Source organism: Neomonachus schauinslandi, chromosome 5 (assembly GCF_002201575.2).
Source record: "Neomonachus schauinslandi chromosome 5, ASM220157v2, whole genome shotgun sequence".
Lineage (NCBI taxonomy): Eukaryota > Metazoa > Chordata > Mammalia > Carnivora > Phocidae > Neomonachus > Neomonachus schauinslandi.
The window spans coordinates 122,150,764-122,165,771 of NC_058407.1; the positions used below are offsets into that span (position 1 = coordinate 122,150,764).

At 44.1% G+C, this 15,008-nt stretch overlaps 1 protein-coding gene across 1 annotated transcript in view; it reads left to right on the top strand.

The window, feature by feature from the left end:
• The window catches only part of RSU1 (Ras suppressor protein 1), a 185,835-nt gene that overhangs the window by 34,828 nt on the left and 135,999 nt on the right, over positions 1 to 15,008 (top strand). The window contains exon 4 of the mRNA XM_021696768.1: positions 9,557 to 9,677. Coding sequence (XP_021552443.1) covers positions 9,557 to 9,677 — 121 coding nt within the window. The remainder of the gene's footprint in view (positions 1 to 9,556; positions 9,678 to 15,008) is intronic.

Sequence of the window (15,008 nt, forward strand, 5' to 3'; positions counted from 1 at the left end):
AATTGCAGGTTGGGACAAGCAAGCTGTGGCAAAACCACAGGCAAGTCCGGAGGACAAAGGAGAGGGGGAGCTCATTGGAGTAAACTGGGAGCTGGAAGTATGGTGGCTTTTCATTGGCTAAGTTATGCCTGTCTCTGATTGGCTGGGCTGTTGCCAGGGTGAGGAGGTAAGGCTTTCTTCCTCCTGCAGGGATAGTAAGGTACCCCTGGGCGGGGTCCATCTCTTCCTGTTGGGTCCGCAGTTGACTACCAGTGGTAGAGCGTGAGAGCTCCCCCTGCTGGCTTCCCAAATCCGTTTGAGTGAGGTTTCCCTTTATTACTTTTCACCATATATGCATATTTCATTTTCCATAAAACCTAGGAGACTGTCTTTTTCCCATTTCAGTTTTTCTTCTGTTTGCCAGTCAGCCTAACAGGACAAAACATTGCAACTGACCTACCACTAGTTCACAAACTCATCTACCTCCTTTTCAGATGTTTTCAGTCTGAACCCTCTTGTCTGATTTTTTTGCTGTTCCTTTAGCCTTTTTTCTCCTGTCCATAATACTCTTCTCTGATCACCTGATTCTTATCTGCAGTCCCTGCCCCTCTTCAAATCTTGCTCATCCTTCACAAAGTTGGGATGAGTTCTCCTCTTCTCTTGCAAAGCCTGCCTGTCCCACCACCTGCACTGTGTGGAAAATAAAGTAAGGCTGTCCAGAGTTTATGAGACTCTGAAGGGCCAACCTTTCGTATATGATGACTTGAGCGTGAAAGGAAGGGCATTTATTGACTCCCTCCTCTATATCTGGTAGAAGTAACAGTCCTGAAGTGGTCAAGTAACTAGAGCTGGAAGGTGGGGAACTTTTCATGGTGTCCAAGCTTCTGTGCTCACCATCGCCCAGCTGCCTTGCCAAGGATGTATGTATGAAGTTTACATATCCCACCCGCATAAACCTAGGAGCTCAGTGGAGGAGGCATGCCCGTGGCTCTTGACATGTTCAGATAGAAAAGCAGGGAGAATTCCAGAGGTTAAAAGGCAAAATTGTTAACATAGAGGGGGCATTCACAAAGCCCCGTGTGGATCCTGTGGATTTTTCTGGCCCTGGGCATTTACCCTTGCTCCCTTTCTTCCTCATGTAATTACCCCCGTCCTCAGCATTAAAATGCAAGATGAGGAAAGAAGAGAAGTAACCCAGTGTGGCCTCTTGCTGAGGTCATTCTTAATTATAGAAGATGTGAACTATTAACAAAGCATGGTGTGTGTGTGTGTGTGTGTGTGTGTGTGTGTGTGTGTGAATTTGACTTGTCTGCTGTCTCCTTCATGTTCATAATCAAGGATTGAGTGTATGTGTGTATAATACATTCTGATGATATTTAAGAGCCTGGAGAGCTCTTTCTAGGTTGTGAGCTTGCTTTCTGCAATGATTGAAGTGGGTTTTGGTTTTGGTTTTGGTTTTGATGTTCTCCTCTTCCTTCTTACTGTGTCTCGAAACTTCTTAGGCATTTTTCCCAGAGAAGCCTCTGCCCTTTTTCTTGCCCTTCACTAGATGTCACTTCCTCCCTGACCACCAAATGCCACTGCTTTTCGTCTTAATGCTGCTTCTCTGACCCAGCTCCCTGGTTAAGGCTGGTTATTGACATACTGCCGGTCTGCCCATGTAACGCCTCAGCACTGGAGTATGGTTTCAAAGGTATGTTCCTGAAAGAATTCAAGGTTCAAGATTGTGTGGACCATTCCTTGGTTCTCTTTGGGCTATTAATAAAAGATTCAGAAATCAAGTAAATTCTGCATCCTAGGAGGGGCAGAAATCCATACCTATCAGCTTTTTAGGAGATTTGTTTGGCCTGTTTGGCCTTGTGTACACATTTTTTATAGCCCAGGGACATATATTTTTGCATGTTTGACTTTATACTGTAAAATCTGCCTTCATGCTTGCTTGTAACTTTTTTTCCCTGATTTTTGTCGAATTGATTATTCTCATTGTTGCCAAAAGAATAGAACCTTTTTTTTTTTTTGCTTTGATTCTTTTCAATAAGTTAAGTCAGGATATTTTTGGTTAGTAAAATTACTTAAGCTGCAGAATCTTAAGGGGGCCCATAATGAGATACAACAAGTATGTACCTCTAGGTGTGGGTGCTCAGTAAATACTGTTGTTTAACTGAATGTGGCATTACTATTGTCATTTATAAAGCTAATAATGATTTTGGGGGATGTTAGCCTTTATTGGTTAGATGTTTAGATATTTTGGTATTTAATTTTTACCTTGAGGAACATATAGATCCTTTTAAATGAGAATCTGCTTTACTGTTTCTTAAACTTTATGTTTTTAAATAACCCATAACTACTGTGTAATTCACTGTTTTAATAGCTGCTTTGGGAGGAAATCCCATAAAATCTGTAAAGCCTAGTTATCATTAGTATACTTTTGAACTTCACATTCTCGTGCTAAGGTATAATTAGTTCATTACCCACTTTGCGTTTTGGGCCAGAAAACAAAAGTCATTAATCACTATAAATACAAATGACCTTTTTTGCATATAAAATTCTGAGCGTAATTATTTGTATGCACGACTAAAGAGATTGTTCTTTACAGGTAATCATTGGACTGGCATTCAAGACTATGATTCCTAATTTGCTGAAAGAATTGGCATCTATATAATGAGTCTAGACATCACCTCTGTGGGAGGAATAGACTAATGTCTCCAGCTAGTATAATTGGGTATTAAAGGGGCTCTCCTTTTACTCTGACCAGGAATGCCCCAAATTCATATTTCTCATAGTTTCTGTTGTTTTGGCTTCTTCCCACCTTGCCTCACTCAGGGCACAGGGGGACAGTTGTTATCCAGTATTGTATTCATCCAATATTGGGGCAAAGAAATGTTTGCTCTCACCACAATTTGGATGTATTCTCGTGGTTTTCATCCTTTTTCTAATAACTTTGTTGTAGCACTGTGTCTTAGGGATCTAATAACTGGCCTCGTTGAATGATCTTCTACCTTCCCTTATCCTTTTCTGTTCAAGAAATCTTAGAAAGCAGCAGAAACATACAGAAATCTGAGCATTTTCCTTTGTTATAGCAATCAAATCTCTTTTTTTTAATCTAAATATGCCAGGTTTGGGGAGGCAGTGCTATCTGATTTTTTTTTTTTTTGCTTTACCTTATCCCATAGGGTGGTGTCTTCACGTGTTGTGGGGCCCGTGGGTCAGTAGCACTGCAAAAGGGCACAAGATTGTAGCATGTTACCCATTGCCGGGCAGGGAACGTGCCCACTGCTGGGCCATGTGCTAGTCTTCGCCCTAATGGGCAGTGGTTCCTATTAGACACCCCCTCTGAGTCTCCTTCTTTGTACACTTGAGGTGGTTTGCAGTCCCTCCCTGGTTTCCCATGATGGAGGCAATGGCTGAACCATGAATTCAGTTTTTCAAAGAGGCATGCAGGCAGCATCCCCTTGGCCTTCACGCCCTAGCCTAGGGCCTCCCCTTTGCAGGAATCTCCAGATTAAAAAAAAAAAAAAACAAAAACAGTCTGGGAGCTTCTGCAAAAACAGTTAGGCACAGTGTAGTTCTGAATACTCAGAAGTTTGGTGGAGGTGGTGGGTAGGGTTCACGACTCCGGATTTCATGCCCATGCTTATGAGGAAAACGTACATGTGTTCTGAGCAGCTTCTGGCTTCCCGGCAGCCGTGGGTGGTAACGTGGTGCGTGGTCTCTTACTGCCCTTTTGTAGCTGAAGAGGACCTGGCTGTCGGTGCTAACCATATGGCTCCAAAGACCAATGTGTGACCCGCCGGCCTTTCCGTAGGCTGCACACTGCCGAGCTGCAGTCCTTATGTTTTGCACAGTGCCCGCTGCTCCCAGAGCCTGTCACTCTTCGTGATTTTGTTTCTTTGCCTCAGGCGCCACACGATGGTTTTGCTCGAGAAGCCCCCAGATCGGCTGCACCCCAGCTGGTCTCTCTGTGCTGTCGCAGCCACCCAGCATTCTCCATTTACTTCTCGGTGTTTCGATGGCCAGAAGCTTAGCAAGGGGCATCTCTTCAATGGGACCGCACTTGGTCATGATGCAGTTGCTGCTAAGTGACTCAGTTCGATGAACTGAGGAATTAGGACTTTTTCTCCCTGAACCTCGTTCATGCTACTCTGCACTGATTTCACCGTAAAGATCTGTGTGGGTGTGACAGAACCAAACAAGAGTTTGTCCATCCAGTGCACAGCCAACCCGTAAAAGCTGACAGTGAGCTTTTGCTGTGCAGGAAGATAAGCTATTTGTTGGTCTGTTGCCATCCAAGAGAATGGGGGGGCTAATGCCCCAAAGTCCCGAACTCCCCGGTAGCTTATAAGTGGGGATTTTTAAGGGCAAGATTTGGGGCAGGGGTCTTCTGAGAAGGTGGATGCTGTAGATTGGAGGCCCGTGAGGTCATGTTAACAGATAGATACGCTTAGTCACTCCTGATGCCGCTTCATCTGGTCGCGTGGAGGGCTGTTCCATCTCGAAACTGGAATCTGAAAAATCTCTCTTTCTTCACGTTAGCGATTTCATTCATGTTTGGTGCTTATGTGTTGAGGGTGCTTATGTGCTGGTTAGCTGCCTGTACGAGCTCAAACTAACCATGTCAGCTTGAATGATAAGCAAGAATTCCTGCCTCTTGGGCCTGGGTCTGTGTGTCTCTGGCCGGCCCACCCATGCCCGGGGATGGTGTACCCTGTAGTGTTTGTTTGTTCATCTGCACTGATGAGCCAGCTGCGTGAGGAAGCAGAAGCTGACTGGAAATGGTTGGATTGCAGCCCCCAGGTTGGGTGGATCAGCCAGTTAGAGTTCCTTTTTTTTTTGCCACTTTTCATCAACCCCAAGTCTCAACTTATTGAGGTGACAGAGAAGTCTTAATTTGGATAATCTTTCTCAGCATTATTGTGCTGGCGTAAGGGACATATATACTGGATTAATGATTTTGATGTCACCAATAAATTAAGTTTTCTGCACCAAAGTGGTCTGCGGACCAGCAGCGTCAGCATCCCCTGGGAACTTGGAAATGCAGAAGCTCGGGCCCCATCCCAAACCTACTGCCTCGGAAACTCTGAGGTATGTGCCACCCCCCCCAACTGTGTTTTAACAAGCCCTCCAGTAATTCTGATGTACTCGAAAGTTTGTGACCCCCTGCCCTAGAGCAGCACTATCTAGAACTTTCTGCAGTGAAGGGAATGTTCTCTATCTGTGCTGTCCAATATGGTAGACACTAACCGCTTGAAATGTGGCTTGTGTGACCAAGAAACTGAATTATTAATTTTACTTAATTTCAACTAATCTAGATTTAAGTTTACTTCCTTTTTTTTTTTTTTTTCTGTCTTAACTGTTTCATCTAGTTCCCTCAGCCCCCATCCTCTGCCTCTGGTAATCATAAATCTGATCTCTTTTCCTATGAGTTTGTGTGTGTGTGTCTGTATGTTTTAAGCCTCCACATATAAATAAGATTATACAGTTTTGTCTTTTCTTGTCTGACTTATTTCACTTAGCATAATGACTCCAAGATCCATCCGTGTTGTTGCAAATAGGGTTTTCTTTTTATTGCTGAGTAGTATTCCACTGTAGCTACATAAGCCACATTTTCCTTGCCCATCCGTCTCTTGGTGGACACTTAAAACTGCTTCTGTGTCTCGTCTGTTGTGAGTAATGCTGCAGTGAACATGGGTGCAGATATTTCTTGGAGACAGTGATTTCATTTCGTTTCCTTTGGATGCATACCCAGAAGTGGAATTGCTGGGTCATATGGTAGTTCTAGTTTTAATTGTTTTGAGGAACCTCCATGCAATTTTCCCTGGTGACTGCACGTTGGACAGCCCAGCTCCAGAGCATACCCTGCTGCTTATTATTGTGTGCATAAACTAACAGTTTGTTTAAAAATAAGTTACTGGTTGTGGAATTGTGAGTTTTATATCCCAGAACAAAATGCTCCTAAAGTGAAGGTCCAGTTGCTATAACAATCGTTTATTGAGGTTTTTCTGTTGGGGGAGGCCGGTGACTGTTGCTGGTTACTGGGTCAGCTGTTTCTTACAGTTGGAGGGCTCTGGTCTACCCAGTGTGTCCACCGAGTGCATGCTGAGGCTTCCCGCTGGAGGGAGCTGCTGTCCAAGGGTTGTTAATGTAGGAAATTAGCCGAGTCCCCTTCTGGCGCAGACTCGTGAGCCTGCCCAGGAACTTGGGCTGCTTGTTGTGAGGCTGTCCCCAAACTGCAAGGGCTGACTGCTAAGTCTGGCTGGTACACGCTTCTCCCACGAAACTGGAATAACGTTCAGGCTCTCGATTTAGGAGGCCTTGAAGGGAAAGAGGGTCCTGCGGCGCATGTCAGTCTGAATTGTTGTAACTGCGAGAAGATAACGTGAGACTAGTCTCTGGCCATAGCTCCTGGGGTGGCAGGACCCCATCTCTGTCACCTCTGCTCTGGACCGAGAGGGCTCCCAGCGGTTATCTGATCCTGCGACAAAAGCAGAACGAGGCATTTGGGAGCCAGGGGACACCTGAGAGTGATTGGGGAACTTTTCTCACCTGTAGCAACCGGAGTCTCAAAATTAAAGCCGTCGTTTTTGACAGGAAATGATACTAAATTCTCTGTCATAAGCAAAGTTCTACATGACTGAGCTTCCTAATTGAGGGCCCCATTTGTTGCATTATTTAAATCCATATCATTGATTTTCATCATCCAGCTCTTTTGAGAATCGTAGAATGGTAAAGCCAGGTCGGGGAGGACTTTGAAAGGGTCCTGGTGCAGCCCAGACTCCTGTGTTCACACATCGTGCTGTCCACCTGTCTCCCTTGTGAGCTCAGCTGCTGGTTGTGTGTAGACTGTGTGGATGTATACAACTGGGGTCACAGTCACAAACAGTACAGATTGATGGAAAGGAATGTTGCCAAGGCGTAACAAGGAATATCTTGAGGCTGACTGTGCACTTGTATTTTAAAATACTTCATGCAAATGCGTCATGTGGAGATCTTTGAAAAATTTCACCGGAGTATTCTGCCTAGGGATGTACCGCTCCCGTTTTTGTCCGTAACAGCTGAGTTTGTTCATGTCACGTTTGTATATAATTTCATTATTACATAGCTCATCTGGCTAACTGGTTATTTTTTTTTTATGGACAGTTTTATTAGAATTAGTTTGTTTTCCAAACACTAGACCTGTTTCCATTTACCGACTCTGATACTCCTTTTTTTGTAACTTACTTTGTATAAATAGCTTGCCTTTCTTACTTTATCCCAGAAGTATTGAAATGCTAGCTGTTAAAAGTGGGGCTCAGTACACATCACCAGCGTTCTCTGAATACTGGTTGAAAGAGTGAATGCTATCTCATCTAGTCAGGTCTGAATGGTAATTTCTTCTGATTTTTACTGTGGCCAGGTAGGGGGAGTTCCGTAGTTGAGAGAGAATATGAGCTGTGTAATATTTTCCCCTTGTCGCTTGAATGGAGTCTTAAAACACAAAATTCACCATGCATACGAAAGGCTGGGAGAGGTTTAGTAAATTGAATGTAGGGTTATTGTTTGTGTCCACAAGACAAAGCCCTACATCACATTTAGCATAATTTGTGGTCTTAAATTGGACTGATTTAGCAAGGAGAGTGAAATAATCTCTCATCCTGTCCAAAAGGCGATACCTTCAGACCAGCATTTAATTGCATTGGCAAAGTAACTTTGGGAAGGTGGCAGTAATTCTGGCTGCATTATTCTTGGTTTGTGGCTAAATTGAGATCATCACTTTCTCCTGGTTGCACTAACTTTCTTTATTGCTCTTCAGAGTAATCAGATGAATGCTGTGAGAGAAGCTTAGTGGGAGCTGGAGGGTGAAACGGGGGGGAGGAGTGCGAGGCCCCCCGAGCAGGCTCGTAATCATCGAAGAGCTGTGCCTCACACACTTCACGTTCTAGGGAGAGAACAGGTAAGCTGACAGCACCCAGAGACTCATCAGGCCTGAGGAATTTCTTTGTGATCGTTTACTCATAGTGAATACTGTTCATTCGCTGGAGAGCGTGTTACTGACTACACACCTCAGAGTGTGCTTCTAAGGCCAGATTGTACAGATGGGGCTCATATGCATTCGGGTTGGTGTCCAAGAGTACAGTTTCTGGAGGTGATTTCCAGCTGCCTGAATTTTCCCATTAAAACCTGTCCTTTTATCTCCAGCCCCCAACCAGCCACTTCAGTAACTAATCCACGCCTTGCTCATTTTCCATCTGGACCACTGCCACCTCCCAAGTGTCTGAATCCAGACTGATTCATATTCTTCACAATCCCTTCCTCTGGTGAGAGCATTTCCCTTGCCTTTTTACCAGGCCTTCTTCGCTCTAAAAGAAGTCAGGTCACCGATGCCTTGGACATTTTATAAGCTGAAATTGAGGACTCAGAATTGTAATGAACAGTGTGCCTGTCCTCTTTACTTTTGTTCCGCTGGGACTTATACACTGCAGTTCTTGCAGGGGGTACCTCCTGAAATAGTTTCAATGTCTGTTTGGAATTTGACGCATACCTGTGTAGCAGCTCTAAGCAAAGGTGCTCCCGGTTTTTCCCAGTCTTCTGGAGTACCCTTCTCCCCGCCCCTCCGGAGGGTGCCGCGGGGACGGGAAGTAAATGTACTGATATAAGACATGATACTTTCTTGTGCTGGACCCAAGGCCCATGTCCGTGGTGTCAGGAGCCTGGATAGTCTCGGTGTGAGAGTTTACATGAACTGTGGACAAGTTGATGGCCAATGTTTGTAGAAGACTGACTCAGCGACTGGGACAGATAAGGTATCATCTGTTGGGAGTCTTTCCGCTATCAATGCAGAGTTAGTACTTTTGAGGTAAAGATGCCTTTGGCTTTTACTTTGGTATTTGCAAGTACATACTCCAGGGAAGGAGGACTCTTAGGCCCTCACTGGTTTATTATAACCTTTAATCTGTAGGCTGGTATTCATCATGCTACTGAGTTGGTTTTTCATATTTCGGTGTAATAACAGTGCATTGATCTGTTGCTAATCTGATGTAAACTGTGTGTGTGTGTGTATTGATCAAGGTGTAAAGGCCAGAAGCCAAAATCATAAATGAGATAGGTTGAATATTTCATCATTTAAGGTTGAACTTCCATTGTGACTTAGTGCAGTGTTAAAAGAACAGCTCTTCAGATATCCGACTATTGAAACAGCTTGACGAATGTATCATCACCCAGGAAGGATCTGGAGTTTGCAGTCTTTCTTCTGGTGGAGGTGGGAAAAAAAAAAAAAAAAAAAACCAAAGGAAGCGAACAGTTGTACTTAGGAGACATTGTATGACAATTATAAAAGCGTTTGTGCTTGGGAATACTCACTTATGGGCTGTTGATGGCACTCTCAAATTCTCTTTTGCCCTTTGAAGGAACATTTCCATTTCTACTCTACTGAGTTACTAACCTAAGAAAAACCTACCAAAAAATAAGACGGTTATGTGAATCAGATGGTCATATTCGAGTTTCCTCTCTCTTTCCTGAGAAAGAAAAACAAAATGTGTTGCTGGCATTCCTTGCGAGGAGCAGGGCTACATATTCACACTCAGCAATTTTGTTTCCGTAGCGGTGCCACCAAACATAGCAGAACTGAAGAATTTGGAAGTGCTCAACTTTTTTAATAACCAGATCGAGGAGCTGCCCACACAGATCAGCAGCCTTCAAAAGCTCAAACACCTGAACCTGGGGTGAGTATGGGTGGAAGAGGAAGGAAGGGGGATGCAGGCTGTGGGGGCAAGTGGGAGCGCGTATGCAATCACCCAGGGGGAGGTGACCTCCAGCTTTTTTCTGTGTTGCAGGTTTTTAACAAAAGTTTTATTGTTTTAATACCTCTTTTCAATGGCCTGCATTAGTGCGTATCTTTTTGAGTAGTCACTGAAAAGCTAATTGTTTGTACCATAAGGGAGTTTTTTTTTTTATCATATTTTGTTTCCAACAAAATTTTATTTCAGTTAACATGGACCAGGAAGGGACTTATTTGCATAGCATTAACTGTTCAGAGCAGTTGTAATCTGGTTGATCATTCTCTCTGTATTAAGTAGAAATCGCTTACAAAAACGCCTTCCTTCTAGGGAGGGCGGAAGGATACATTTCCAAACACTGCCTCATTGATTCTTACAATTCTTTTATATAGCCCGGAGGTTATAATCCTCTGTCTTGCTTTATGCGAAGGTGAAGAGAGGTTTGATTCAGCTGAGGTGGCAGAACCAGGCAGCAGTGAATGATAATAATACCATCTATTGCTTTACAGTTTTCAAAGTCCTCATGCCAGTGTTCGACCCTCTGAACGATTATGAGGGAGGGAGGGTGGGCGGTACTGCTTTCATTTTGTGTAGAGGAAGTCAAGCCCTTTCTGAGAGCTTCAGTTGACTCGTTCCTGGTGCCCCTGAGCTTGGTGACCGAGCTAGGCGGAGAACCCCATTCATTATCCGGGGTCCATGCCCCTCCATCAAACACCGCAGATGCCCTCAGAACTTGGGCTCCTGAATTCCAGCTTCACTGTTGTAGCTGTTAGATGAAGCTGCCCACTCATGCTTCATCTCCTGTGTGAAGCAATATATTCATTAAATTATAACCATTAAATGCTCTGGTTTAGTTAGTGATTTACATGGAATGGTGATAGAAGCTGGCCAGGTATTTATCAATTTAACAGGAAGCAATCACGAAAAAAAACACCTTATTCATGGAATGATTTTTAGTCGAGCTCATTCTTTCCATGGGTAGTGTGATTAGACACTCATTTTATGTTCCCTCTGGTTGAGAGAATCTTGGAAAGATCCGTGAGCATTCTTTTTCCTGATGTCTGAGGGGAAGTAGAGCTGGGGGGGGGGGGGGGCGTCACTTAAATCAGATGGCTTTTGTCCCCCTACAGATATGGAGATTGTACACCCATCTGTCAAAGCAGAAAAGAAAGGATCCTTTGTTTATATCTTTGTTTTGAAAATTAAGTCCTATGTTTAATTTGTGTATAAGCCAGAAGCTAAAACTAGATGTATTTACTGGACGCATAAAACTAGATACATTCTTGGGATCCCTGGGTGGCTCAGTTGCTTAAGCTTCTGCCTTTGGCTCAGGTCATGATCCCAGGGTCCTGGGATCGAGTCCCGCATCGGGCTCCCTGCTCAGCGGGGAGCCTGCTTCTCCCTCTTTCTCTGCCCCTCTCCACCCTGCTCGTGCTCACTCTCTTCTCTCTCTCTCAAATAAATAAAATCTTAAAAAAAACTCAATACATTCTTACTGTTAATTTGTTGATTCATGTATTTAATGAGTTATTTACATATAAGGCGCTAGGAGCAGTACCTGGCGGGTAGTAAGCACCATGTAAATGTTAGCTATTATCACCACCACCATCCTCATCACCTTTGTTTTATTTATTATTTCATTGATTTCGTGACTGTGATCTGTGTCAGGAACCTTGCTCGTGTTGGGGCTCAGTCCCTGGCCTTAAGTATGGGGCAGAGCCGGCTGTAGGGGAGCAGTGGGAGTCTCCGTGGGGCCACTGACATGCCTGAGGTTGTGGAGACACGGACGAGGGTGTCAGTCCACAGGGGAGGCTGTCAGAAGGATTCCTGCAGGGGGCAGTATTTGAGCTGAAACTTGATGCAGGAAAATGAATTTCTCAGACTCAGAAGCAGAGTGAAGGCGCCTCAGCCTGCAGGAAGGACAGGACTAAAAGCTCAGGGTACTGCACATTCCGGGATTTGCAGGTCGTTGAGTGTTGCTGAGTGTAAAGTGTGAGGCAGGAAGTAGTAAGGTAAGGGAGGAGGCCCGATGAAGAAGCATGAATGCCTGCTGTTTATTTACTGAGTACTTCCTGAGCTCCCAGTGGTGGGCCAAGCACTGTCCTGGGTAGTAGCCGTCCAGCCGTTATGGCATGTACATCACAGGTGGGGAAACAGACGGTAAACACAGGTCTCTAACTGCAGGGAGGCAAAGGCTAATGAAGGGCCCTGTGTGCCGAGTAAAGGAGCTCTGTTTTTGTCCTGCTGACCATGGAGGAGTTTTTACAGCAGACTAGCAGCTATGAGAAAAGGTTTGGATTTTTGTGTGAAAGGTCATGTGGAGGGGAGTTTGGGATAAGTAGGGTTAGAGGTCAGGAGACCCTTAAGCATGTGGGAGATTAGCATTCCAGGAGAACTAGGGCAGTGACAGTGAATGTGGGGGAGGGGTTTTAGGTGACAAATATAGAGGAGATAAAACCAACAAGACAGTAGCTGATGGGATGGGGTGATGCCTGGGGGTCTGTCGTGGGCAGCTGAAATGGAAATAAAGACGAGGACAGTTGTGGAAAGAACATCATGAGCTCAGGTGTTTTTTGGTTGGGTTGGAGGTACCTTAGGACAGAGTTACAAAGTTTTTTTTTTCCTTTTTTTTTTAATCAAACGCATCTTAGTTCCCTCTGTTGTTTTCAGAGCTGTTTGCATTTTTGGGCTCTCGGTATTCTATTGATTGTGTAAAGCTTTCTGTATTTAATTACATAGCTGTATAGATGGGGTTGTCAAAGTTTGAACAAAAATTCTTCGTTCTCTGGGAGAGGAATTAACATGAGTTTCAGTAAAGGATATTTCTGTCCTCAAGTGGCATAAAGAATTATACCTACATAGCCCTGTTTAAGGCAAGTCATAAGTAGAGGACTCCTTAGAGTAAGCAGCTCAAATAAAAATATACACACTAAAAAACTCAACACCAAAAAAGCAAATAATCCAATTAAAAAATGGGCAGAAGACATGAACAGACATTTCTCCAAAGAAGACATCCAGAATAGCCAACAGACACGTGAAAAGATGCTCAACATCACTCATCATCAGGGAAATGCAAATCAAAACCACAATGAGATAGCACCTCACACCTGTCAGAATGGCTAAAATCAACAACACAAGAAACAACAGCTGTTGGTGAGGTTGTGGAGAAAAAGGAACTCTCATCACTGTTGGTGGGAATGCACACTGATGCGGCCTCTGTGGAAGACAGTATGGAGGTTCCTCAGAAAATGAAAAATAGACCCCACCCTATGATCCAGCAATTGCACTACTGGGTATTTACCCAAAGAAAACTAAAACACTAATTTGAAAAGATTTATGCACCCCTATGTTTATTACATCATTATTTACCATAGCCAAAATATGAAAGTAACCCAGGTGTCCTTCAGTGGATAAATGAATGAAGAATAAGGGGTGTATATACACAATACAATATTGCTCATAAAAAAGAATGAAATCTTGCCATTTGCAGCAGCATGGATGGACCTAGAGAGTATGATGCTAAGTGAAATTAAAGTCAGAGAAAGACAAATACCGTATGATTTCACTCATTTGTGGAATTTAAGAAACAAATGAACAAAGACAAACAGAGACCAACCAAAAAAACAGACTCTTAACTATAGAGAACAAACTGATGGTTACCAGAGGGGAGCAGAATGGGGGGGGGGATGGGTGAAACAGGTGAAGGGGATTAAGGAGTGCACCTGTGGTGATGAGCATCGGGTGATTTATGTTGAAGTGTTGAATCCGTAAATTGCACACCTGAAACTAATATAACACTGAATGTTAACTCTACCGGAATTAAAATAAAAATTATGTATATACACACAGGAGACCCTACAGCAGAGCCTTTAGGCCACACATATGCAGATTTTGTTCAGCATGCTCAACCAGAAGTTGCTTTTAAAATTTTATATAGTATTTGCTGTTTATTCTGATGATGGCAAGGCCTGAGAGGATTTTTAGGCCATCTGAATAAGTCAAGTTGTATTATGTTTTTAATTCTTTAAACGTGGTTCATTTTACAGAGTTAATTTCCATAAAATATAAAGCCACATCGGCTCCTTGTCGGTAATTATTTCTGGGATAATCTGACTGCAGAAGCACCATGCCCAACTCCTCTGGAATAATTTTTGACCCAGTGAGATGCTGGAGCTCATCTTATCAAACTTAGAAGTTTTCACCAAGTACGTTGTTGAGTGTTCACAAATTTGGATTTTTTTTTTTTTTTTTTTGGCTAAGTGTGTGAGCAGGTCACTGTGGACGTAAGAAAAATTGTTACCTTTAGCTAAGAAGGTTTTATTGAAGTAAGAAGAACATGAGAGGACCTCTGGAGATCGGAACGTTCTAGAAAGGGAAGCATTAAATAAGGGCCTTCCTAGCTTGTGAAAAAGAGAAAGAAAAAAGATGCTGACTAGCCTTCAACTACCTGGTTTTACAAATTTCTACATCACATGCAGGCACTTTGCCATTTCCAAAACACACTGGGAAAAATGTCCAGGTGCCGTCAAAAGAATTTATACCAATAGGCGCAAATGAGCCATAAGCAACTTTTTTTTTTTTTAAATTTTATTTATTTATTTGACAGAGAGAGACACAGCTAGAGAGGGAACACAAGCAGGGGGAGTGGGAGAGGGAGAAGCAGGCTTCCTGCCGAGCAGGGAGCCCGATGCGGGGCTCGATCCCAGGACCCTGGGATCATGACCTGAGCTGAAGGCAGACGCTTAACGACTGAGCCACCCAGGCGCCCCCATAAGCAACTTTGTTTGAGAACGCTGAAGTGATGTGAGGGTCAGCTGGTAGACACAGATAGGAAAACCACACTGGATAATTCAGGCTGCCCGCGGTGGTCTTCTCCCAGGATGAGCTTACCTGTTTGAGGCACAGTGTTTCTCAAACAATGACTTTGTGAAAAATAACTGTGGTTCCAGCTCTCATTTCTTGGGAACCATTTGCGAGCCACAGATCTTTCTACGGGCTTCAGATTTTTCAGCTCTCATCCTCCTGCCCATCCCCGCTAGGAAGGTATGGCTGTCTTATTTTACAGTTGAAGAAACTGGGTGTCGGAGAAGCTGACTCACTTCCCCAAGGTCACCCAGCTAGTAGCGCTAGAGCCCGACTGCTCATCTTACCCTGCCTCTGCTCTAAGCGTTCCTGGGAGCCTGGAGCGCGCACAAATGGGGGAATGGCAGGCAGAGGGAGAAGCAGGCTCCCCGCCGAGCAGGGAGCCCGATGCGGGGCTCGATCCCAGGACCCCGG